Below are 27,622 nucleotides of genomic sequence, written 5' to 3'. Positions count from 1 at the left end.
TCTCATTACCACCATTTGAATTGGGAACACACTTGAGAATTCAAGGATATGAAACTATTTTTTATGCTTTCTGAAAGTCTCCAGATTGAGAATATGAGCTCTTCTCCCACTGAAACAGGCACGGCTTGTTACATAACCCGCGTCTTCGGAAACCACAAAAGAGGACGCTGGTTTGAAAGTCCGTTTAACCACTGACTTCCTGTCTTGTCTCATGTGTTTAGCATCATTGGAATACAGTCTGCACTGCACAGACATATCAGTAAAATCTGGCCAAATAAATTGTTTAAAAAATGTTCAGTTATTTTGTGAACATTCAGGAATGTTTAAAAAATGTAAAAGCTGCAACCGGGACCTACTTAAACACTGATCTGGTTTCATTTTCACACACCTTTTGCTGTTACCTCACCTGACCCTGGATGCACAAAGCCACATAATACTCATCTATATACATCCACACAGGTCTTATCTGCTGGTAGAGCAGTTTGTGCCCCGATCCCCAATTCTACTTCAAATTCAAAACCATTTCCTTACACAAAATACAGCTGCTGAGAAATATTTCACCATAAACTGCCTCTTTATTTCCCTTAAGGGTACCTTCACCTCAAACTGCAAAATTTAATAAGTTGTTCATTACTTTCAGTATCGTGTCTGTCCATATTGAAATCCTGTTAATTTGTTTTGTTAAGGACAGAAGCAGACTGTTTGAATTCTTTTTAGCTGTTTCATGTTATGTAGCCTTCACACAAAGTCCAAGACCCAGTGGGAAAATAATGATTTTTATACTAGTAATACATTTTAGCTATTGTACTATTTTCCACTCTGTGAAAAGTGTGTTGCACTTTGCAATATGCAGACCTACTAAAGTCAAAGCTGAGGAACAAAATATTGCATCTGAGCTGTTTGGTAAAGCTACCCTTTAAATAACAGATATTAGTATTAACTCTCTTGGGAAAATGAAAATCATAATGAAATCATCAAATATATAGTTTGTGAATGTAAACTGTGCAATGTTGTCTTCAGACTCCTAACAACGTATTGCGCAAACAATGTCGTCTCATGTCGTCTCCTCACGCCTGCCTGCTCCGGGGGCCGCGTGAAGGCAAGTTCCACTCGAGGGCTTTACATGCCCCTGCACGAAACACAACACTCTTTCCAGCACGCGGCTGATGTGTCGGTGACAGTGCGGTGACAGCGACGAAACTGTGTCAAGCCGCGACACGGGCAGTATGCAAACTCAGCCACGCCCCTCCCGCCTCCCGTACGCTCCCAAACAACCGGATACTCACACTGTAAAGGTGTACAGTACCAGTCAAAAGTTTGGACACACCTGATCTAGAAAATGAGAAACATGCATTCAAAGACATTTTGATCTAAAGACTTATGCTTAAATGCTTGAAATTGAAGTTTCTTAGACAAATATAAAGTGAAGGTGATGCCTGTGTATGAATTTATTTCCAAAAAAAGTCATTTAAAAAAAGATTTTTGGCTATTTCAAAGTATCTAAAATATAATATAGTTTTGATTTGTTTCACTGATTTGTCACTGCATAATTCCATTTGTATTATTTCGTAGTCTTAATGTCTTTACTATTATTCTAAAATGTGGAAAATAGTAAAAACAAAGAGAGAAAGGTGTGTCCAAACTTTTGACTGGTACCTTTAAGGCAGGAGGTCCTAGGTCTACCATACGGTCCACGGTGCGCACATAAAGTCAGCTAACAAACGGACCGCACGACCTGGACCCTCTCACCCTCTCTCCCTTCCCCTTTAAGCAGACTTTGGATCCATTGGCTTCTGCGGCGCTTGCCGAGGCCTTGCACACATAGCGTTCCTTTGTAAGTCTGCCCACACGCTGGGTCTCTGACAGGGTGGCAGTTAACACAGGAGTCTACTGCCATACGCTTCTGTCTACTTCACCCAGAACACATGGCAGCTCTGGTTAGGAACGTCAGGTAAATATTAGCCCAATCCTAAATTTTACTCCACAGTAAAAAGCCGCATGCTTCTCTTTATTTGACCGGCCCCGGGTCCGTGCAGATAAGCCTGCTGCTGCTTGCTGCTTATCAATATCTCCGGTAAACATGCCTGTGCAGACTCACAGGGGCACTAACCGCTGCAAAGGGGAATGAGCGGAGAGTAATCTCAGGTTATTTGGACCCAGTCAGCTGCAAGAGCCAACACATCCTTCGCGAAACAGCAGAGTCTATTCTGAACCCTGTCTAACAAGAAAACCTTTACAGCGTACCTTTGTGCGAACACGTAAAATTCCAGCATTACCTCACAGAAGTTATCTCGGGTAACTTGCCTGTGTGTGAGCGTGTAAGCTTCAGTGGGGTAGCTAGTTTATAGACACAGTATGTGTACTGAAAACTCATAGACACACAGTGTGTACAATAAGCTCTAGTGTGTCTGCTACTTCACAGATACACAGTGCGTACTGTAATCTCTAATGTTTTAGCTACCTCACAGGGACACAGTTTGTACTGTAAGGTTTAGTGTGTCAGTTACCTCACAGATACAGTGTGTACTGTAAGCTCTAGTGTGTCAGCTACCTCACAGACATAGTGTTTACAGTAAGCTCTAGTGTGTCAGCTACCTCACAGACACAGTGTAAGGTTGGGTGTGTTACCTCGGCCTCCCCCGGGGTGTGGGACTCCCCCCGGCTGCTGCTGCTGCTGCTGGCGTCGCGGGCGCGCGGGGGCTTCCAGCTGCGCTCCTGCGTGGCGCGGTTGTAGTAGAAGTGCCGGCCGCTGCCGTCACGGTGCGTCTCCCACTCGCCCTGCACCTGCAGCGGCGAGCTGGAGGGCTGCGGCGGCAGGCTGGACTGCGAGATCTTCAACTCCTGCAGGTTGGTGTAGACCGGGGACTCGGGCCTGCCCTGACCCGTGGGGGACGCGGTCTGCGGGGGGAGAGGCGGGACAGGAGAGGGCGCGTTAGGGGAACGACTCCACACACATCACCAGGGGGGAGGGGAGGGAGGGAGAGGTTTACAGACAGAGAATAAAGACATGCTGGGCCACCTCAGTGGGCCTGGCAAATTCTGTAGTGTAAGGTATTGTAGATCACTAAGTCGCTACCACACATTACACACTATGTTGCTTTATTATTCACCTGTGGCGATGAGGATTGCTTTGGGAGACAGAAAACTCTCAACTCATAACCAATACAGAGATTCTGCACTAAGCCTGATAACAGCATCTACAAAAGCAACATGACATTAAATCTTTCAGTGCCATCAATGTTATTACTATGCATCATACACCTATTTATGATCAATAGGATCCCAATATGCTGTTTGGATACCGAAATCCACCTTCCTTACGCAGAAGAAAAAAATAATAAAGCTGAGAGGATCTGAGACTTCATGAATCAGTTCGATCGTAACACCCGAAAGCAAACGAGCCCGTCTTGGTTCATTCATTCAGAAGATTAAGGGAAAGAGAGCTGGGAGAGAATAATCTGGTGCTGAAAGCTCGGCTGCACGCAGGGATAAGGCACAGAGAAGCCATGTGAGCAGATTCCTCCAGATATCCCCCCACACCCCACTGTGAAACAGGATATTACAAGAAAATGAGGCGCTGTTGAAATACACGGCGGTAAACACGCAAAGAGAAACAAACACTCATACTTTTTCTTTTTAAAATCAAGATCAGATAACCTCTGTCCACTGGCAAAAGAAAAAAACCAAGCGCACAAATGTACTGGTATTACGCTGGAATAAAGGAGGTATTCACTGACAAACGTTTCCCTGACAACAGCAGCATCCAACTCTTGATCAAGGTCTTGGCTTATGTAGTGTGTGTGTGTGTGTGCGTGTGCGTGTGCGTGTGCGTGTGCGTACAATGTGTGTGTACTGTTCCCTCTTTTCCTTCCTAAAACATGGAATTTAACCTGAAGAAACATCTTGCTAATATCAACAATACTGCCACCTCACTCAAAACATAAGACTCCTATGACAAGACCAATGCAGCACTGATTTAACATGGCATTAAGCTCTGTGGAAAAGGCTCTTAAGTGGCTCTTAAAGACGCTATTTTAAATTTCAATGATTAATTGTCAGAGGATGTTTTGGAGCCCTAGCAAATTTCTCACACACTCTCACACAGTTGAGGCATGCCTCCTTTGTGTTTCATGAGGGCTTGCAAATCGACATTGAAGGTGCACTACCACACTGTCAGAAAAAGCCCCATACTGTAAACGCCTCCGTAGCATAGCCAACATGTCCTCACGTAAGTCTGGGTGTGGTGAGGGTGTCTGATCACCCCAAATTCAGGGTACAAGCCAAAAAGGTGTGTAATCCTGACCGGCTCACATGGTGATAACATTCAGTGGCGTAACTTGGATTCATTCATACCCTGGATGGAACGAGCTGAATAAGCACATGGCCAAACACACAAACATGGTGGGTTTAGACTGTGCAGCGGGAGAGTCAGAGAGGAGAGAGGGTGGTGCGCTGACAGCAAGCTGAATGCTCCCTGGTGTACCGACCATCTCGGTCACACAACACCCGCAATGGGAGTCGCCTTAAAAAGGAAACGGTGGGAGAGCCAAAAATAAAGGCAGCGGGTGGCGCAACAGCGTCCCAGGAAGAGAGGATTTCGACATGTCCCACTAACACACACCCCTGCACACAGGCCGTGCTATGCACTGTTGGGTGGTGTGTGCAGTACCAAGGACACCCTATTCTCTTGCACAGATTCTAGGTTTTCACACTATGGTCATAGCACTATGGGCACAGCACATCCCTGCCCCAGCGTAGCACTTGACTCAACCCAGACTCTGTGGTTCCTAGGAGACAGATCAGGGTGCAGTGCAAGGAAGCCCTGCCAGAGCCCCACTCACCCCCACTCACCCCCATTCGTCCCCCACTGGCCCCCCACTCGATCCCATTTGCCCCCATTCTCCCCCACTCATCCCCATTCATCCCCATTCAACCAAATTCAACCCCAATCAATCCCCTTCAACTCAGCTGGTTTACTAGAGGACAGGAATAGAGCCAGAATGCCAGGGGACAGCACCACTATCACCACTGAATCAGGAGGGGATGGGACTTCCTGCTGGCTCAGAACCAATGCTAAATACGCGGTACAGGTTCAATACACGGCAACTATATTTAGCAGCAAGATGTCCGCGTTCTAGTTATTTGCATCCTATTTCAGTTTACAATATGTTCACATTCACTGGCAGACTAACAGAGAAAAATGCCCTCCGTGAATTCTGTTCTAGATAAATAGTTTCGCAGAACAGTTTTGGTTCAGCCACATATATCTGTCTCTGCAGAAAGATGATTGTTATTTATGCCAAGCCCGTGGGGAGGGGACCAGAGATATTCTCACGGAGATATTTTTCTCCAACAGCTCACAGAGCAACGCCCATGGGAACACATTTGCATTCTAATTAAAACTCTCTGCCTAAAATGCGCTCGGCAGAAGAGGAAGTGATCCTTTCCAAGCACATGCGGCACACACAATTCAGGAATTGCTGTGTGCCAAGTCTGAGGGCTTCCCATTTCACATCCTTTTCATATTTTACAGACTACATCCATGTTGCCAAACTAAGATTCCTGTTGGTGAGAAAAAAGACGTGCCAAAGCTTCTACTGCATTGCATCAATTCCAGATTTTCATAAAAGAACCTAACCTTATTTTGCAAAAAAAAAAAAAAAAAATTCCCATAACTTCAAATATTCTTCAAATAGAAAATACAGCATAGTGCACATACATTTTAACCTCCTAACATTAGATTTCTGTCATTGTCATCTACAGAGACCACAGCCACAATCACCATCTTCTTGAGTTTGACAATGGGTGGGGGGGTTACCTCTTATGTCATAGCCAAATCCACTGAGGTCATAATGTGGGTCCAGAATTTTCACAGAACTGTCACCTCTTTGTCACATGTTCTCAGAATATGACCCATTCTAACCACTCTAACCAAGCTTTGGCCCAGAGGAACAAAGTGTTTTCGTTACAGATATATTTTCAAGTGAGCCCTGGATCTCATGCCTGATCTGTGTGTAGCCATTTGCCATTTCCTTTGACCGTTTTACTGTGTTTGCCAGTGTTTATGACAGACTGAAATGCTACAGGAAAGACCGGCCCCCTTGCAAAGTCCTGAGGTCTCGTCTTGTTTTACAGCATGCTATTCTGACCTCAGCTGAACAATCTCACACCCCCAGCACCTTTTCTGAGACCAGAGCTTCACCAGCACGGTAATCCGTATTCTCTGACCAACACAAAGGATATGGAAATAAACATATTCTTGGTATTAAAAAAAAGTGTGTCTATATACATTTCATGCCGACACCACTTATTCCCAGATACAGTCAGATGCATGTGTAAAAAACGTGCAAGAGCAGAACATGCTCGATGCTGAAGACTCTACTCCAGTTTCTCTGGGGTCTCAGGAAAGTACAGCCCTCAGTTCTGACTAAATCCAATGCTGTGGAGCTCAGATCAAAAACCTCACACAATCGCGACCATGTTCTGTCAAACGTGCGCTTAAGTGAAGAAGATTCAGTAAAAACATCTCAAAAACAGTCAGCAAATTATGTCCGGGAATGCTAAATCGCAACAAGCACAGGCATGTAAGGTAAATACAAAGCTCGGATCAAACTGAAACAGTGACAGCACCCAGCTGGAGGTGAGGCGGCGCAGACAGCTCTGTCGGCTTGGACAGCGTTCGCGAGGAGTGTCCCCGCTCCTGCAAAGGGCAGCAAAGACAGACGCGTGACGGGTATCACCTCGGCTCCCGGGCTGCACGCGAACACCTCGTCCTCGTCTTCCCCTGACCTCAGGTACCTTTTGAACACTCTGAAGCGGCTCATGGTTTCGGAGCAGTGGAGCGGGGAAGCGGTCTCGTCCCACACAGAAGCGCTGCGAGCCGCCTGCCTGTGTGTGTATGTCCCAGTGAGAAACTCAAGCTGCAGCTAGAGCCAGTGGAACAGGATCTGTCTCCCTCCGGCACACGCCCCTGACAGGAGGAAGTAGCAGTGAGGAAACCCCTCGCCCCAGCCTCGCACAGGCTTCGGTGTGGCAGTTTCACTTCCACATAACAACATCCTCGCTTGGACCACAGCATCCGAGCACCACGAGAGACCAGGGCAGAAGCGAGAAGGAGAAAGAGAGAGAGGGTGACCGGGGTGGGAGCCGAAAGGAGAGAGAGACAAAGATAGCTAGAGAGAAAGAGAGAAGGAAGGTGACAGTGGCAAGAACCAGAAGGAGAGAGAGAGAGAGAGAGACAGTGACTGTGGTGGGAACTAGAGGGAGAGAGAGAGAGAGAGGAAGAGAGAAAACGACTGACTTTTGAAAGCCCTTTATTTCAATTAATTAATCCACAAATGAACTTGGAAAAATCTACTCAGACAGAGAGAGAGAGAGAGACTGTCACCGGGCTGGAGCCAGAAGGAGAGAGAGAGAGAGAAAGAGAGAACACTGACAAGAAAGAAGACAGAAAGAGAGAGAAGACTGACTTCTAAAAGACTTACATCTAATACCTTTTATTTCAACTCCTTACTCCCAAAGCAAGCCTGGAAAATGTACTGTGTATCTGCCGAGGAAGAAAGGGAGAGAGAGTGCCTGTGGTGAGCGCCATTAGGAACACCGTAGGAAGGTGACAGAGGATCTTAGACGGGCCTCATATGGTCCTGACAGTGGAAAGCGATAAGGCCCTTTAATAATGCAGGAGTTACTTTACTCTCGTCCATCAGAACGGCAGGACACAGCTGATTACTCTACTGTTCTGGGAGTCCCCCTGGGTGCAAAGTCAATGTGTCTTCCTGACACGACAGGTATTCAACACATTCAAAAATGACTCCTGGCTTTTGTTTTTATTTCTGGCGAGGATGAAGATGTAAATGAGATATCGCCCCCTTGTGACCAGAGTTGGCCATTGCACCATCTTCTCTTGCAATGGCAGCATTCAACCAGAGAATGTCTTTAGTATCCGGGGCTGGTCTCTGCTACAGCTTTGGCACAGAGGTCTTAACACAGGTAAGGTATGCTGTGATAATCAGCAAGTTTGTAAAAACTGCACAGCACACATAACCATAACCCCAATATCTGCCTGTAGGAGGACAAAATGTAAAAATAAAGTGGAGCTTAATTCAAAAGCAAAGGACTGCTTTCAGAGCGTTTTGCCAAAGACTGTCTGCACATTGCCAATTACCGGGCTCTATCGGCCTGCCCTGATACCAGCCTCGATAAATATACATGAGCTCTCACAATTACAGGAGCGGAGGATTGAGTCTGTCGCTGGCAATTACAGATAGGAGACCTGCGGGGCATTTTCCGGGCGGGGGGGGGGGGAGCAGGGCCAGCTGCTGCATACAGAGAGTTTCTCCTCCGGCCTCTGATAAATTACCCAGTGGTTCTGGGAACGTGGAGGGTTTTGGGGCCAGAGGGCTCAGAGAGCACACCGCAGTATATTTAGCCTTGCAGGCTGCGCTGCTGTTTGGATTTAATTAAAAGTTTTAATGCCATGTTTTATTCATCCCTGTATTAACTGCGAGTCCCAGTTAGCGTGGCGGCGGGGGCTGGCTGTCGCCGCGGCAGCGTCAGGGACGCCCCAGGTGATGAGGTGAATGCGAGGTGTTGTGTGGCCACCTCTAACTGTTTTAGTGACACCACACCTGTACAGCCAAGGGGGGCAGGGGCCCAGGGGTCACCTGAGGTAACAGCAGAACTCCTGGCTTAATGTATGACACACCAGCAGCCCTCTGCTGGAAAACCACTAACGCAGTCAAGAGCTGCTGATGCCACAGCGCGCTTAGTGTGCTACACAAAAGCGCACCACTGCTGGTCAATTGCCGTGGAGACAGGCACCTCTGACCCTGTAGCCACTGTAGAAACATCAGCTTGTTAACCGCTTCAGGAACTTACAGTGAATGCCACAGTGATGGGATTACCAAACTAAAGAATGTTCTTGTATTTCAAGATGGGATCGTCATAGTTGTACACTTTGAAGACCAAAGGAAGGATACTGTGCTAAATGGTCACTAATATTATTATTATTAATATTGGAAAAATGGTGCTTTTCATTCACCTGTCATATGCTAAAGAATCACAGGTCAGCAAACAAAGAGATGGGCCCTTCAACCATTTTCTTGTACTTCTACAATTTGTCCAGTAGGTGGTGCTCACAGCACAAGAGGCACAGCTGTCAGTCAGAGCGTAGCCTGTGGCAAGGCTTTGGAGGAGGGGCGTTTCTCAGGAGTTTTAGCCTTCAAGCAGCCCCTGTGCCACTTCCATACCGACCTGCTCTGCCACATTCCTTCCCTGCTCCTTTCAGCACACACGCTCTCTCTCTCACACACACACACACACACACATACACGCGCTCTCTCTCTCTCTCTCACACACTCACACACACACACACACACACACACACACACACACACACACACACACACACACACATACACGCTCTCTCTCTCACACACACACACACGCTCTCTCTCTCACACACACACACACACACACACACACGCGCGCTCTCTCTCTCTCTCTCACACACACACACACACACACACACACACACACACTCTCGCTCGCTCAGAGGAATGTTCACCATCTCCTTGAGCGGTATTTCTTCAGCGCAGAGAGAATCAGTCAGCTCTAGGCTCTGGCTGGATTTGTTTACCACTTAAAACCTCCAAATCTCCATCAGATGTTCTCTGCCACCGCCGCCGCCAGAATCAGAGTCTAAATCTGCCTGCATACACACACACACACACACACACACACACTCATGCATGCACACACACACACACACACAGAGAAACACAAGTCCTTTCAAGGCGCGCACATTTCTTCAGGAAATCTAATCTGACATGTGCCTAATGTGAGGCGAGCTCTCAGCAGAAACCCCAAGTTGTGAAATTCCAGCGTGGCGCGCACTGTGCCGGTGTGTGAGTGGCTCAGACACACACCGACCTGCTCTGCAGAGTGTGACGCCGTTACACAACAGCGCAGCCACAAATGAGCAGCAGTGCAGACTCACGTTCAGGAGGCCCGCGCGGGGAGTGACCGCTGATACAGACGTTTACGCAAGACACGGTTCACTGGGAGAAACCGAAAGGCCTGGCTGAAACACAGGAAGCGTGACGCGGACACAGGTGACGCCACAGCCCCGGCTCATTTGTCCCTAAACAATGCCGCTCTCCCTCTCACTTCAGCTTGTAAGCAAGGAAAACGCCCTATGCTCAACCCCGGGCCTGTGCTAAATGCTCCGAACCAGCGGTGACAGCAGCAACACAGCCAGAGCACATGCGAGACACTCAGAGACACTTCCCCATGCCGGCGCGGGATGAGAAAGCATGTGCGTGTTACTACAGCACAGATCTGCAGCCAGGTGGGAGGCAGCACTGCCGTTGCTGGAAATGGTGAGGAGGGCGCTGTGCACTTTGTAACTCAGCCTACGAGTCACGCCTCCGCATGAGGTGCAGTGCTCTCTGGGGCAGGAATGACGGACAAGTCAGGAGCTGCCTAGGACCTGCCTCGGCTCACCGGGGTCGACAAAGTCACCCGTGTCTAAGCGGGAGGGAGCACAGAGAGCTCTAGGCCTGGCGCTGGGATTCAGACCAGCACGTTACATTATACTATTACATTATTGTCACTTAGCAGACGCTCTTATCCAGAAGGACTTACAATTTTATCCATATATACAGCTGGATATTTACTGGGAGAGTTGTGGGTTAAGTACCTTGCCCTAGGTTACAACAGCAGTGCCCCAGCGCGGGATCGAACCAGCGTCCTTTAAGTCACCAGCCCTGCTCCTTACCACTACACAGCACAGGGGCTTGATTTCACAAAGTCCTGGGGGAAATCAACGAAACCACCTTGGGGACACACAGTAAGAAATGGGAGAAAGCGGAGGTTTTGTGTGATTCTAAATGACTGGATGCCTTTTTTGCGCCGTCAGCGCGGGGAGCTGACGGTGTTGTCCATCTCTGCCGCTTCCGCTCCGGACTGCGGAGGAGGGACGCCGGCTCAGGCTTTAAAGAGGACCAAGCCTCAGAACCAGCCCGGGCCATCTGCTCTGAGAGACACATCACAACTCAACCGCCAGAAACAGTGCAGGTCAACCTCATTAAGAGCTAATGAGAGCATATCACAGGGCTGGATTAACAGTGGCATAAAAACAAAATTTGACCACAACACAATTAAAACAGTAACGATGTACATTACATTACATTACATTATTGTCGTTTAGCAGACTCTTTTATTCAGTGCGATATCCATAGGTTACAGTTTTTACATGTTGCCAGTTTATTCAGCTGGATATTTACTGAGGCAATTCTGGGCCAAGTACCTTTCCCAAGGGTGCAGCAGCAGTGCCCCATCGGGGAATCAAACCAGCAACCTTTCAGTTGTGAGCCCTGCTCCCTACCACTATGCTACACTGCCACCACAGCACAGTAAGAAATAACGTTATAATCAACAGACAAATTCACATATGTCCCATAGCGAAGGGGGTGACATAAAAGAAGCCAAATGTAAAAGTATCAACCCAGCAGTCACAAAGCGCACCAGTTATCAGGCACCTGTAGCGATGAGAGCATTAGAGCTGAGTGGATGGAGAGTCTGGGTTCAGGAACAAAAGCTGCAGTCTGAAGATACTGGTTTTCAGTCTGAGCCCAAACACGGCCAGTTCCCCCTCTCCCTGTCACACACCAGCTCTCCATCGTTCCTTCTCCTTGAGCAACACAACCAGACTGGAAACGGGATTAGCGAAGCCCGCTATTCATGTGCTAATTGCTGCAGGTGTGTGTGTCGTGCTTTGGAGCAGCCGCCTTTTTTCTTCTAACGGGGACTGACAGCAGGACTGTATGAGTGGGTGGTGGGGGGGTGGGGTACACACAGACCTGTTGCCGTGACGAAGCGGGCGGTGTTGAGCAGCCGTCTGTGCCTGGCGCCTTCTAGCAGCAGTGTCTGTTTTGCCATTACCCCTGAGCTAAAGCTTCATCTGTGTACAGACGGGACCGCTTTGCAGAGTGCACCTGTTCTCAGCGCTTCAGAGCCTGGAGTCATGCACCTTCATGTTTCCGTTGCAGAAAATGCACAGGGAGGCATGCGATCATGCATCCAGCGTGTCAGCGCTGTAAAATCCTTCAATGGGGAGGACACGGCCTTCAGAGTGACATGTAAACTGCACTGCTTGCCATCTTGTCAGCGTTTTTCCCACGCAGATCCTTGAGAGCCGGTGTCAGACTGAAGTTGTGGATTAACTGCAGCACAGTGTGGATTTAAGGGAAGAGGAAACATCCTAACCCCTCCACCCTCCCTGCCCCCCACCATCGCCACCACCAAACCCTGAAATTCTGCTAAAAACATTCCGGTCACTTTGAACATGCCGACATGTTCATACCGCACGAGCAAAGAGCCAGAATGCTCTGATTGGGTTTATCATTCCTTCGCCTCATCCTGGAGCCCGGACAATGCTGGCGAACGCGGCGGTGAGACGCAGCGCTGTGGCGGGACTGGCGGAAGCAGACACCTGCTCAGAGCGCGGCGGGAACAGCGGCAGCCCCAGCGGGCGGGAGAGGGGGGCCGTTCCCGCGCGCGCCAGCTCGGCCTGGCGGCGGCCACTGCAGCTGCCGCCACTGATCAGCGGCCCGCCTGCTCCTGGCTCCGCGGGAGAGCGCGGGGGTCTGCGGCACAGCTGCCTGCACCCCCCCACCCCCCTCCTCCCGCCCCAACTCCCCCCCTGCTCTGGCGGAATGAGCTTCCCGCCAGCGGTCAGGACAGAGACACTGGCCACTTTCCACTGCAGACTGACCTATTCACAAACCTATCCAGACTGTACCTTGGCTGCCCCGAGCAAACCACTAAGTCTTGCCTGTTTTGTCTAGCACTTTGGGGTACTGTCGCACTGATTTACACACTAGCACTTGAGTTACGTTATTGACGTTCTGACAACAGTAGCGCCTAATCTGTGGTTTCAATCTGCCACCGGTTATTGGAACAGTGTGATGTGCTGGTGTTTTATGTTGTCAGTATGCACTATTATTCTTGTGGCCCCTACTACATTTATATACATCTGCTTTGTTTTGTGTGTCACTCTGAGATCAAGTGCCAAATGAACAAAAGTAATCTAAACAACCACCTGCCAAGACACCACACACCCCACCAGGGCGACCCAGGTCACGACACGTCTCCCAGCACAGAGACAGGGTCTAGAGGGCGTGTGGAGCGGTTATGATGAGCAGAACCAAGCTCTTGATAAGGCACAGGCTGCTGCATGTGTGAAAACACTCTGGGGCTGCTGCAGCCAGCTCCTCTGAGACATCCCCCCCTCCGCCTCCCCAAAACAACCTCGCCCTCCAGCCCCCAAACTCAACACGCACTCCTGACGACACACAAGGACACGTGAACAGGGGCGGGTCCGGAGCGGCAGGCTTGAACTTCAGACACGCCCTGCTTCCGTTTGTCTGTGGTGTCTTTTGACAGGAAGGCGAGGAATCGGGCCCTGTGACATGGCTTTCCACCACAGGCCGTCGGAGCAGGTCTAAGGTCAGGGAAGGGACATCTTGGCGAAGCAGCAGGTGACACGGGCAGATCCGGGAACAGCGTGTCCCCCAATCTTTTCCGACACATACCGGCGCACACAAGCAGATTAATGAGACTTGAATTAATCTTGGCACTTGTAAAGAACAGTGCCGGACAGTTCCTTTGAGTCAGACATCCGTGGACAGGGCTGACACTCACTGCAAGTATTGCACAGATATGGCCCAGCGCTTCTCGGAGAAACGCTTCAGGTAGAATTAGCAACATTCCTTGCAAGCGGACAGCTGACGGCTAAATCCCTGTCAAATAGGTAATCCACTCTAATACCTAATACCTAAAGCATGATTGGGCCGCGCTAATTACGCTAATTTGCGAGTGCCGTCTTTGGCTCGGTGCCGTGACCGCCGAGCCCACTCAACACTGCGAGTGCATTTATGTAAGAATGCGGGGGCCCCACAGGGCGGCCAGAGGCCATTGCAGAAGCCTGGCACACACTAGCACTCTTTTACCTGCACAGCACTGAGCAGCCAATCCCGTCACTACCGATTTTCTATCAGTTACGACATCACAACAGAGTATCTGTGCTGTCACAATGGACAAAGAGAGAGACAAATGAAGCCCTTCCTGTCCATCAACAGTGCGCACTGCACGACTGCTTACCTTACTGCTTATATAACTTCTAAACACATGTGCTTAACGTGATGAAAAAACAGCTCGAAAAATACAGCTAGATTTTTTAAAAATCTAAATAAAATGTTTAAGGAGGAATATAACAGTCAAAAGTGTTTTTTCCTATTCTGTCAGGAAGGAAAGTTGAGGCTTTTATTTTTATGACACACACTGACTGTCTAATGAATCTCTTTCTGTCGTACCTTTTTTGTTTATACAGTGACACTGATGGCCATTAAGTCGACTACTTCTTAAAAGCCCGCATAAGAAGCCTTCTCGTCATCACTTCTGCTCTGTCTGCTTGCGCTGTCATTGAAGTCATTTTCCACATCAGATTCCAGGATGCATTTATAACACTCCTCACTTGACATAGGCCTACTGACAGGAGAATCTTATTTGGCTACACAGCATGGTGACAAATGCCTGACTGCCCATTGCTCTTTCAGGACAGGCAGAGAAAAGACACCTCGCTTGGTCTTATTAATAAAAATGTGAAGGACCCGATCTTAATTATATGAACATGTCAGACATGTCAGGCACAATCAATGCGGAAAGGAATGAGAAGGTTTAAAGCTGCACAATTTTCTCAATGAAAAACAAGGGCAAGGCACATCTGCATGCAGGAACGAGCCCTTTTCTTTTGCCTCAAACTGGGATACTTTCAGCTGGCAGTGTAATGTCTGGGAGTTATGAAGCCGCGGTGTGCAGCCTCGTTTTTAATTTAGGCGACCCTACGGTGTGTCGAGGGCAAGGGGCTGCATTTCACAGAGGACCTGAGGAGGCGGGGCCACACAGCACAGGGAAGCCCTATTGAACCGGGACCGGCACCACACACATCAATCCTTTTTAATCAGAGATCAAACCGGCACTCGGCTAACCCTGTTTACCCAGAATAATGAAAAGAGGCACTGACTCTGGGCAAGCTTACTTGGAGCAGAGTCTGGGCAGCTTGCAGCCCGAGAGTAATTCCACAAAAGTTGAGAAAACTAAAGCTGTGCCACTGTGATTATCAGCTACGATTCAGCAGTGGCAAAAGTAATAAAGAAAAGAAAGCAGAAAAGGGCCTTCTGCACAACACTAAAGCCAACATTCCCGTTTTCCAGTGATCCCAGAGGGTCTCACCACCCTCTCTCCCCCTCCCGAAAAGCAGGCATGGCTGACCTGGGGGCTCCGCTAAGCTTCTTTGGATTTCCTGGACCCGGAATCTTAGCAGCAGTCTGTGACTGGCTAACAGAGGGCCACTAAGGCAGGGGTCAGATGGAGAACTGGGCAGGACCAAGGGGACAGCATGTTTCCCAGCATTCCCTGGGATTGGAGCTGAAGGTGCGAGCAGGGGCGGCGGTGTGAGGTGGGGTTTCCCGCACACGGCTGCACATTCCTGTCAGAGCCTTCCTCTGACAGCAGGACCCATCAGAGACATCAGACCAATGAGAGACAGAGACAGTGTCAGCCATGCGCTTGTCCACAGGAGCGCCGTGAAGCTTACCAACGCCTCAAACGGGACACTCACACCCCAGGAGTCAATACCTGGTCTTACACAAGCAGGCCTGGTGCAGACAAGCACACCATTACATCCTCAGTCTAGGGGTTTTTGCTGGTATATCAGTATCAGTTGTCCTTTCGAATCTCTTAACACTCTACGTTAAAACATTATTAGTGTATACATTGTAGTGCATTGCTACACTATACAGAAGCGCAGGTTTAACGTTTAAAGTCTCCTGTTTGAGGGGCTTGATGAGAGAGGGCGTGCTGCAACAGGGATGCACATGGCTCCGGGCCTCCTCATTGGCCAGGTTTCAGTCCGGTCCCTGGGGCCGGCTTGTCGGATCAGGTTACTTGGGAAACAATTACTAAACAGAGCAGGCTGCCAAAATAAACCTTCCGCGCGATCCCTCCGCCCCCCCACCCCTTCGCACACCGGTGACGAGGGAATTATGCACCATCATCTGCGCGGAACAACGTAGCCGTCACGTTCGTGCGAGCGAAACGCGCCTCTTACTTTGCAAAAAAAAATCTCTGTCAAAGAAAATCATTATCCCGGGGAGCACAGAGACGCTACTGTGCTACCGCCCCGCAACTCCTACACACACACAGCAGCTATGCCGATGAAACGACTAACAGCCGCGGCCTTCCCAGCAGGCTGAACGCAACTGTTTTCCTACAAGAGTATCTACATTGTGAAAGGCCGGTGCTGACCACCACCACAGACACGCGTGAAGCCAATCAGCTTTCCCCAATGCATTCATGACGTACAGGTGGAAGAAATCTGGATGCCAACACGACTAAGAGTTGCGTCGTTTCATAGGAGCGAACGGAGGCTCTGTGTTTCGCACATTTTAAGCGCAACGCATACTGGGATTCGGGTGCGTTCTTTGTGTCCTGATCTCAGAGGGCGTGATTCTCCTGGTGCCATGCTGTGGTCCGAATGAAAAATAAAGGCTATGATCTGAGGCAAGGATGAGAATCTGAGGCTTCTTTGCCGCCGTGGGCTGGGGTTTGCGTCAGACTGATGCTGTCGCGAAGGCAGGGAGGGAGGGAGAGGGCAGTGGGAGAGACAGAGGAGGAAGACTGGGAGAGGAAGGAGGCGACAGGGCAGGGGTCAATCAATGACACTGCACACGGCCTGGGAGACAAGAGCTCATGGTGCACACACAACAATGGCCATTCTCAGAGGAAGAGATGAAGTCATTAATACAGTGGAGGAACACAGAGAGGCCGTGGGCGGGGCGTGGAGGGGGGGGGGGGGGGGGGTTGGTGGAAACAAGACATAACATAACACTAGGTCAGTGACCACACAGCGCCACATAACACTTCAAACAGGCAACTCAGCTTTGAAAAGGCTTCAAGTTTAACTGCACCTGACTCAGTACAGCTCAGTGATAGTTGAGCATACTGGTTAAGAAGCAGGACTCACAACCGGAAGGTTGCTGGTTCAGTTCCCCGCTGGGGCACTGCTGCTGTACCCTTGGGCAAGGTATTTAACCCACAATTGCCTCAGTAAATATTCAGCTGTATAAATGGATAACATCATAAAAAAACGACGAAAGTCATTCTGGATAAGAATGTCTGCTAAATACCAATGAAACTCAGAGTTGTGACACCACACTAGTATGTCTGGGACATTGCGAGGTGCGTTCTGCTCATATGCAGTGCCATCTGCCACCAGGGGGAAGGTGCGGGTGGTCTCTGACAGCTGTCTGAAAAGAACGTTTCGTAAAAAATGACAGAAATAGATTTTTATTCCGTCCTGCAGGGAAGCCGGCTGCTCTGGAGAGAGAGAGAGGGCCACAAAAGCCGTCCTTTCACTCCACCCTCTATTCTCCCCCTCAGTCCCCAGTAAACACAGGAGACACACAATGCACCGTCACTGAAGGGGCGCGCAAACTGCGTCAACAGGCTCGCGGCTTTGTCACGCACGCACAAAGGCAGCGCCGTCCAGAAACACCAGCCCCCCCCGCCCCCAAGGTGAATTTCCACAGCGTTCTTTTTTTCCATTGCAAACAGGGGTCATTAAAGCGGCGGCGGACTCTTCCAGAGCTCCGACAACAAAGCCGGGCTCTAAAGCACTTGTTGCAGGAAGCGCAAAACGAGCCCGGAGCACGCGGAGGCGAAGGCCGCTTTGCAGGTGGCGCAATGGCTGCGATTTTTGGCAAGAGCCACGACTCGAACCGGTTCAACAAAAACAATTTCCAATACGACAGCTGAGGCGAACAGAGAGAGCGATCACCAGCGGCAAGACAGTGTCTATTAGCAGCCTAATCCGCTGACCAGCAGCTGTACGCAGGGTTAAAGAGCGCATGAATACATTGTTAAAGCGAGATACTCACCGTGTGCTGCGGGGTTCTCAGGTAGGAGTACATATTCCCACAGCGGTCGGACGGTGCTGCAGTGCTACAGCAGTCCAGAGCCACTCCATAAACTTTCCCCGCCACGGCGTTCCACTGACAGAAGACGCCACGAGATTAGCGGATCTCGGATTATATTTAGAGCCTCGGCATTCCCTTTAAATAGGGAGGCCTATTAGCAGGACCAGCTCAGCCAGTCAGAGGGGTTGCGTAAGAGCGAGGCTTGAGTGACAGCCCCGTGGAGTATTGCTGGTCAGGGAACCCGGAACATTCCGGGAGTAATCCACACCTCCCACAATGGCCGCGCGGCCGGCGGACCTTCATCTGCCTGTACAAAGCACGCCTCCTTCTGAAACGCTGCTGCACAGGCAAATCCATCCCCGCAGCTTGGTTAATACAAAACAACCCTGAAGCCACCGTGGTTCAATACCATCCCCAATAAGCAACACTGCGTTACAGAGTTAAGACTTCACTGCGAGAAAAAGCCATAGACTTGAAGGCACGTTGAATCAAAGCCAGGGCAACTCACCCCAGCATGCAGGGTTTTTTTTTTTTTTTGCTCCTGCCAGGCAGTTAACCACCTTATTTAACTTATCAATTTAGCAGCCTTTCCCAGCTTTAAGGGTCTTACTGGCTTAAAGGGAGCCTGAACACCTGCTAGCCTGAGGCCTTCAAAGACCACGGTTAAGAAGCCCTGAGCAAGCCAAACGCCACTGTTGTTAGTGTGATTTGAAAATGTTTCATTATACACTTCATATGCCAGTGATATTTTTTCATTTCAGGCTCCTTTTGTGCATTCTCCAATATGCAACGCAAAGATAAATGGCTATCATCAAAATTCATGAAGCACAATTTTTTTTCAAAGCTTTCAGTCACTTTGAAAAGGACATTGTCATTAAAGGAAGAAGGCAATGTCATGAAGACAGCAAGAAAAGCCCTCTGTAGAGGCTTCCCCACTCTTTCTGTGCCACAACACCTTAGACATACAAACATACCTCCTTTCAGTCTGGCCAGCCAGCCAGTACTCACCTGGGTACATTGCCACCATCATGAGACCATTCACCCAGGCCAGGGGCATCACCTTGCAACTAAAGCATGCTGCCCTTCAGTTAATTACCAGAATATGGTGCCATCACCCTGACTATTCACCCATCCACTGAGACATCACCCTACAAGTAATGTGTAATACTCTTCATCTATTCACCAAAACATAGTCACTGCCCTGTCTGTTAACTCATACACAGAGGGATTGCCCTGTAAGTGTTCAGCCAAATAAATACTTCCTACCTGGATGGATTCACCACCCTGTCTCTATTCACCCCTTCACAAAAGCACTACCATTTGACACTTCACTCAGCTATAGGGCCTTCAGTTTTTGACTATTCAACCACAAGTTTAGGCCCCATTCTTTGACAACACCCTCTATGTATTCACCCGGCAGCAGGGTTTGCATAACTGCCTGAAACCACACACAGTTCGGCACTGCAGGTCAGCATGGTTTACACAACTGGCCTGAAACCTCAGATTCAGTCTGTAGGGGCTTCACAGGGAAGTGGTGGGGTGATCGGTGACTCAGAGGAAGCCTGTTCACCTGGCTTTAGAGGCCTTACCGTGTAGTTAATGCTTACGAGCCAAATGATCTAGAACACTCTGAAAGAGCCTCCCAGCTCCAATTTGGCTGTACACGCAGTGACAGTGACAGTGAGAAGCAGGGGGTCGGAGTGCCACGCTCTTCCGAGCGCATGCTTCAGAGACGAGCGCGCGATGGTCCCGGGGAGTGTGCGTGGAGGCCAGCCGCAGTGATTACCCAGGAAACAGACTGGCAGCGATGCCCCACTTCTGCAGGGCCTTCCGCACGCCCGCCCCGAAAAGGGAAGCAGCGTGACCCATTTTACCTCCATCCCTGCAACCCCTGCATCTGCCGAGTGCCGGCTTGCCCCGCCCTCTGAGTGAGAGCGCACCGACACACACTTCCTGCTCCTCGGAAAACAACGTCAAGCTTGGCGTAGTACCTCTTCAGCACGGCATGCTGGGACAACGCGTTCTCATTCAGTCAGACATAAACCGCTGGCACAGAGGACGACGATGAAATCTCTGCTCCCCTGAAAGCCGCTGATACATGAAGGAACGGAGCTGCAAGACTAAGAAACTGACAAAGACGTTGCCTAAACTTGGATTACATTTTATTACTGGCATTTAGCGGGCGCTCTTGTACAGAGCGACATCGGTTACAGTTTTATAATGGTTACATGCTATCCATTTATACAGCTGAATATTTACTGAGGCAATTGTGGGTTAAGTACCTTGCTCAGGGGTACAGCAACAGTGCCCCAGCAGGGAATCAAACTGGCCACCCTTCAGTTATGAGTCCTGCTCCTTAAACACTATGCTACACTGCTGCAAGGCCTGTTCATGGTGGCTGTTTGGGTTGGACATTTCAGATGTGCGTTTTGCTTTATTAAGTGAGGTCATTGGAGGAAAGCCTATGGCGACACGGCAAATCCGAGAGGGAACGGGCAGCGGAGTGGCGCCGGGGGAGGAGGCAACAGGACAGCACGTTCGGCGGGACGAACCCGAGGGCCGCTCCTGTCACACCCCGGCTGATTCAATACGAAGCATGTTTTACCTGTGGATAAACGAATGAAAGCGGAAAAGCACGGCAGACAGAGGCTTTCACCGCTGAGTTCTGTTTCCCTCTGCGAATGATGAAGGGTAATTGTTTCAGAATGTGTCTGTTTGGGCCAACATTTTCCCTAGACAGGAGGCAAGAAAACATACAGAACCAGAAGCCTCGTACAAAGGCAGACAAACACATTAGATGAGGGGCTGTCAAACCAAGCTGCTGCTCCTCCTGATGGATTCTGTCAGTCTGAAGCACTTCAAGGCCTGCCTTTGCCCAGTACCCTGAAAGGGACTATTGTCCTCCGACAGAGGTAGCAATCACTCCAAGGTCACAAAAACAAGCACGAAAACGCACTATACTTAAGGAACCTCGGGTGCTCCAATTAGAAAATTAAACCCCGGCACAGTGATTGGTTTGAAGTGCCGATCATTTATGAATTTGCTTTGTGAGGGCCATAGACTTGATGTGTGCTCAGCTTAATGTATCCGGGGTTCATTTAAAACGCCTTTATTCCAAACACGTAAAATTTTCAATTTCAAGCTCCGATTGTAGTTAAATCTGAAATTACACGCTGTGAGGTTAACGGCTGAGTGCACGTTAAAGCAGAGCGCTGAGAGCTGAGGGAGAAAGGCACCGCTCAGCATGAGCCCTGCATGTTTTAGCCCGTTCCTCTGACTGGCAGTTACCTGCGCAGCAAAAAAAACCACAGAACGTTGCACCGGCTTGCCCTTCAGGACGTGATCTTCAGAAAGATGGGCGCAATCCCTTGATCTGAACCTTTGTCGCGTCACTCCCAGAAGGCTTAGCGCCGGGCACGGGCACGTTAGTAATACCACGGCCGTGAAGAGCGTTATTAATAAACCGACATTACCGATGTCACAGCAACCAAACCGCGAACCTCGCCGGGACGTCTCGTCCCAGACTGACACGCGTCACTCGCCGTTCCTGCCCCGAAGCTCGGCTTAGCGCGCCGCCCTGGCATTGTTCTCCGGGAGCCGTGCCACTCGGGAGGAAAGAGGCTCTATTTCAGGCCTGGTGCCTGCAGGGGGACACATGTTACTGGGATAGAGCTCTGCTCTATAAACGGCTCCAGCTCTGCGACACTTGTCCCACAAATAAAGGGTGGGCTGTCTTTACTGTCAGAGAGCGGTGTTCCATAACCTGGGCATGTCCTCACAAGCAACCTGTATCAATACAGTTTACCCTGTCTTCAAAAACAATATTTATCAATACAGTTTACCTTGTCCTCACAAGCAACCTGTACCAATGAAGTTTACCTTCCTAACTCTTGCCCCTACTGAGTGTACTGTCTGCACATTCAAAAAGGTGGCAACCCATCAGAAGGGTTTGATGCAACTGGAACCCATGTAATTAACCTTGAGCAGTCCTGGTCTAGATTTGACACCCCTCAGTCCTCATCACCTGAGTTTTTATGTTAAAGAAGTGTGTCGCTGCGGGTCTGTGTTACTGAAAACACAACATTAATAATGCACGCTGGTATTCCAGCAACTTCACGCAGAGCTAAGCTGGAGGGAACAGCAGCATGCTTAGCATTTCCCCCAGGGCCAGGGGCTGCTTTACAACACTGCCTGGCCCTCTTTAGCACCACTTGTGGGAACAGTGGAAAGTCTCAGTGCTGGACAAACATCTGCCAATTCTAAAGGACACCCAGACCTACTGACCGAATTAGTGTTAAATCATCCCTGGCATCCATACATGTAAAATGTTCGGCAAAAATAAAACGCAAAATGATTTATGACTTACTGAATAACAATTTATCACTTCTGCATTTACACTGAGTTTCATTCCATTTAACATTAAAAAAAAAAACCAAACCGCTGCATAGCTGCTGTAACCAGTTTAAGGCAAGCTTTAGAGGGAATTTCACTTGAGTGGGCAAGCATATTGAATGTGTTAACTGTTTCTCCTCAGGGACCTGCAGACAGGGCTGAAGAGCGGGCAAGCCTGCAGAAACACATTTGCTTTGGGCTTGTTCTTTCCCCCAATAGGAAAATGACAGGAGTCCTGTCCAGCCCCCCACAAAATCAGCGAGACGGTAGTGAGGCAGTGGGACACGGCCACACATCTGACCCTCTGGGCCAGCTCTCCTGGGGCCGCACTGAATCACTCCTCTGACACTCATCAGCAGGAGCTACAGCACATATGCCACACTCCGCCTAGTGCAAATTTCTGGTATAAAAACTGTGGTAGAGGGCAACAAGTCATCTGTGCCACAAATAACTGGACAGTTATTCCTTACATTGCATACGGCACAACTTAAGTGCCTCAAAAAAAAAAAAGGTCAAAGGGAGAATTCCAGTGTACAAGTGAAGTGGAAAAGAAAGGGAAAGATCAAGTATGATGAAAAAAGATAAAATTCTAAGAAATTCCGTTTCAGGAAAGATCCGCTCTTCAGCTGGGGCGGAGTGCTGAATTAGCTTTAAAAGCTTGTTTTTGTCACAGTCTAACAGATCCTTTGTCAGGTTTGAATATGCAATGGCCCATGGGATTGTCCTGGCACAAGCGGATCTCTCCCTGCAAACAGAACCAGCCAGTGAACTGCGATGGAGCTCAGCGCTGAAAATCCAACCTCAGCAGGCAGAGCTGCAGAACAACTGAAACGCAGACAGGACTGCGTGCACGCTGGAATGAGGTCTGCAGAGAGAGGGCAGCTGCCTACCTGCTCCTCCCGCAGCCTCCCCGAGCTCTCCTGCAGACCAGCCTGCTCTGTGGCTTCCCGCTGGCCTGTGGACTGATCCACACAGGGCTCATTCTGCAGGAGCAATTCAATTTCAATCTGGCTCGTCCCGCCACGCCAACACAATGGCCTTTCTGTCTGAGGGAGGGATCAATACCCACTGAGCAGGCCTGGGCATCTGGGGGGGGGGGGGGGTGTTGGCACCCTGCTACACCCTATCCCGTCCCGGGCATCCACACTTCTGTGACTGTGGGAGTGTGTGTAGAGGAGCCCGATTTTGGCAGACTCTGGCAGATTCTGAGAGAGGCCTGCTGGGTAAGGAGGCAGCAACTCGCACACAAACAAACAGAGCTGTAATTAAGAGGCCCGGAGGCCGTCCCCCTTGGCACTCCACCCCTGCCTCTGTTTTAATGACGCTTCTTTCACCGTGGCCTTCTGAGGCTCCCGGCTCCCCTCCGCTCGAGACCCGAGCAGCGGCGGCTTTCTTATTCACAGCGCAGGAATGCATTTAAAAGCAGGGCCATGTACCGCCAGCCAGTGAAGACAAACAAGCTGGGGTTTTAACAAATTCTGTTCCACCGATCAATCTCCACCGCCTCTGTGACGGCTCAAAACTGATGGAGGCCCGGGGGGTGTTGGTGCCGAAGTTGAAAATCTCTTCTTATTAGTCACCAGGTTGCTGGTCGGAGTGCCACCCGACTCCACACCCCACGGCGCTCCAAAGAGGCGGGGGGCGGGGGGGGGGCTTTCTGGCTCTGTGAGGCCAGCAGGGGCTCCCACTCCCACTCCCACTCCCACTCCCACTCCCACTCCCACTCCGCAGTGACAGGGCCACTGCATTTGTGCATTTTTGTGCAGTTGTGCTTACAGCTACACCTCACAGCCAACCAGTACAGGAGGCCACTGTTTAAAGGGGCTGTCCTAAGCAGACAAAACCCTGAAAGGTGACCAGTTAGAGCTGGACACACCTGAGACAGAGGTTACGAGCCTAGTGAGGAACGTTTCTTAGTGTGAGCATTAGTACCTTTCTGTAAGGTAACTTAGAAAAGCATTCTTTTATGGAAAACTTCAACTTAAATAGACTTGGAGGTTATATCTTATAGTTCAAGCTCAAAGATACAAATGTCTATTGTGAGGTAGATGAAACAAGCCATTTCAGCGTGATGGAGGGTTTGAGTGAGGGCAGCGCGTTAAGCGGTGTTAGGGAGCAAGGCAGTCTGATTTACGCTTCTACCACATCGATCTTTCGTGGGTGTGAAAGCGTGTGAAATTAGAGACAGTGGGCGGAGCCCTATCTCAGCGTGTGTGTGTGCCACTTGGCAGCACCCTGGCAAACAGGCCGGGACAGAGGTGAGGAAGGCGAGGCGCAATCTAATAATCCATACGCCATCGGCTCCGATTCATGCCCCCACTGTCGCGGAGGCTAAGAAGATTTGGCGCAGTGGAAGTCTGAGCCTAAAGCAGCTGCTGCAGACGGAGCTGAACGCTCCGGGCTGACACCAACAAGGACTTTTACACCGTTAATGCTATTGATTGTGGTCCTACTGGAGTAATCCAAAACCCCCAAGGACAAACCCAAAGGCAGTAGGGGTTTGCATAACTGCCTGAAACCACACACAGTTCTGCAGGTCGGCATGGTTTACACAACAGGCCCGAAACCTCAGATTCGGTCTGTAGGGGCTTCACAGGGAAGTGGTGGGGTGATCGGGATTACTCCTGAAAGCCGCACGTTAAACTTGGAAAGAAAACTGAAAACAAAACTGACTGACCTGCTTTGAACCGTCACTGTGTTGTAGCAGCGTGAAAGAGTTGAGTCAGATTTCCCCTGTCATTATTACTGACCGCTCATAATGGTAGTGCTGATGGAGTCAAACTTGATGAAGTGCTGTGCCACGCCCTGGCTGCCCTACAGGATATCAATCTTGATGATTTGACAGAAAGCTTCATTCCAGAGTAAAGGCTCTGACTGCAGGGTCAGAGGGACAGGGGTGTAGGGCAGTCCTGGGTTTAGGAACCCGCTGACACCTGGGGTCACCTGCTGTGGGGTGACGATGACGAGCCCGTTCACAGGACAGGGGAACCCGAGTTGCCCAGTCAGGTGAGGTACCCATTCCAGGCTAAGGCTGAGCTCCACCCACTGGGTTCGACCCCAGCCGTGTCATCAGCTGAAAATGAATGGGTGCCCATAATGGTGGAACAAACTTGACTTCAACCTGACTTCAACCGCAGCTGTGACAGCGGCCACAACAGAGACTGTGCTCTTCACTGAGTGGTTGCACAAGATGTCAGTAAAAAAGGACTGTGGAAAACAATGAACAGGCCTTGCTTTTCTAATAAACACAGCCCTGCGGAAGCAAACAGAGCAAGGCCAGCGGTGGTCAAGTACATAAACCTCCTGCTCGGTAACGGAAGCTGCCGTCAGCACCGGCCCTGGGGAGGCCGAGCATGAAGCCTGCCTTCTGTCTGTGGATTCAGGGTCGCCGGGCGCAGACTGAGTGATCTGCTGAACACCCATGCTCAGAGATAAATCCCTGAATGAACGAACGCGCCAGCGCCTTCCTGTTTCGCTTCTCGTATGAATGAGGCGACTCTGGAGGAGTTTGAGGAGCCGAGTGTCTGATAGCGCAGTAAGCTAAACCGAGGCGCCTCCGCCCCCGCGTCTTATCGGTCTTCACACCGCTGGCCAAAACAGGGAGGGGGCATGCTGACACAGACCGGTCAGGAAGCCCCTTCTCCCCTTTCTGTCTGTCTCTGTCTCCATCTCCGTCTCTCCGCACACAGCAGCCCTCGGGTTCGTCCTGCCGAACACGCTGTCCCGCTACCGCCTCCAGCAGCGCCGCTGTCCACAGAGCTCCCCGGCATCCTCACAGCCGCGGGCCCCACCCTCACACCACCCCCCCCTCCCTGCTGAGAGGCGCACGACAGCTCGCAGCAAGCGGAGGTCTGACGAAGGGGTTGACAGCACCACAGGAGACGACGTGGAGCTCGCCACCCACGGCCTACCCACTCACACCCTTCACTGTGAGGGAGTGACGGCGCCGGAGCGCGCAAAGAACACAGTCAGTGCTCTGGGGAAAAAGCCATCTCCCCTGAGCCATGACTCACTAGCAGCTCTGAGCAAGATGGCAAGCCTGTTAATGACAAGTCAACTCTGTTAGTAATGTTTCCTCAGCTCAAGGTCAGTGGGTCCAAACAGCAACATGTCACATGATACCCACAAAATAACCACCTATATTATTAGTTCTACAATTACTCTTAATCTGCTGAACAGACACCCTTAGCCACACTAATGCAAAAAGATTACCTTTGACATTTTTATACTTGTATTTATACAGATGAATATTTACAGAAACAATTAAAGTTGAGCACTTTGCCAGTTTGATTCCCAGCTGGGGTACTACTCTTGTGCTCCTGACCAACCTTTGGATACTGTCGGGAAAGTGACATCAGTGCATACCCTCTATGCAAATATCAAGTCAATATACACTGAATGAGACTGATACTCCGCAGTGACGGGGGCGTCTGTGGCTGACACACTGGCGGCAGGGCAGAGACGCAGCCCTTGCAGAGAGAGACAGCGCTCAGCAGAGCTGCGCATTCGCCTCACCCCCAAACCGACACGTCGGAGCGGAGCAAAACGAGATTAATCTCAGAGCAAATCATCAGCCCATGACGGGCTCGGCACCGCTGAGCTTTCCGGAGACTTCCCTTCTAATCAATCACACAGGCCGGCACGATGCTTATATTCCACCAACCCCCCCCCCGGGGAAAAGCCAGGAGGATTGCTGGTAAAATGGTGCGAGAGCTGTCGTGTGACATTACGCCGCAGGTGGAAGAAACATGTTGATCTGAACGCAGACGGATCATCAGAGAAGCACGGCTGGCAGCAGCTTCATTAACGGAGCTGTGCTGGCTGCCTGCTGGTTGCCAGGGAGCTGCTGATTCAAATGTGGTCGAACGTGAGGTCAAACCCAGGCTTTTGTGCTGGACAAGAAACAATACAGGAATACAAATACTGGTTAAGGCATAAAAGGTTTATGTATGCAATGGCTACTTAAATGAACATGGTGGCAAAACATGACGAGCACTCTATTGTACATGTGCACATATACGTACATACACATATAGTGTGTGCGTGTGTACACACCCACACATGTGTGTATTCACATGTGTGAGTGCATGTGCGTGAGAGTGTGCATGAGTGCATATGTGGGTGTATGCGTGTGCGTGTGTGCGCGTGTGTGTGTGTGTATACACGTGTGTGTGTGCGTGTGTGTGTGTAAC

The 27,622-nt window shown here is 50.0% G+C and overlaps 1 protein-coding gene across 8 annotated transcripts in view; it reads right to left on the bottom strand.

Annotated features, from left to right (window-relative positions):
• The window catches only part of LOC118771442 (rho GTPase-activating protein 12-like), a 61,421-nt gene that overhangs the window by 15,543 nt on the left and 18,256 nt on the right, over positions 1-27,622 (bottom strand). For all 8 annotated transcript variants that reach the window (XM_036519441.1, XM_036519442.1, XM_036519443.1 and 5 more), the window contains exon 3: positions 2,629-2,898. In XM_036519441.1, the coding sequence (XP_036375334.1) occupies positions 2,629-2,898 (270 nt within the window). The remainder of the gene's footprint in view (positions 1-2,628; positions 2,899-27,622) is intronic.

Source organism: Megalops cyprinoides, chromosome 24 (genome assembly GCF_013368585.1).
Source record: "Megalops cyprinoides isolate fMegCyp1 chromosome 24, fMegCyp1.pri, whole genome shotgun sequence".
In the NCBI taxonomy this organism is placed as follows: Eukaryota; Metazoa; Chordata; class Actinopteri; order Elopiformes; family Megalopidae; genus Megalops; species Megalops cyprinoides.
This window is presented reverse-complemented; position numbering and strand designations above follow the sequence as displayed.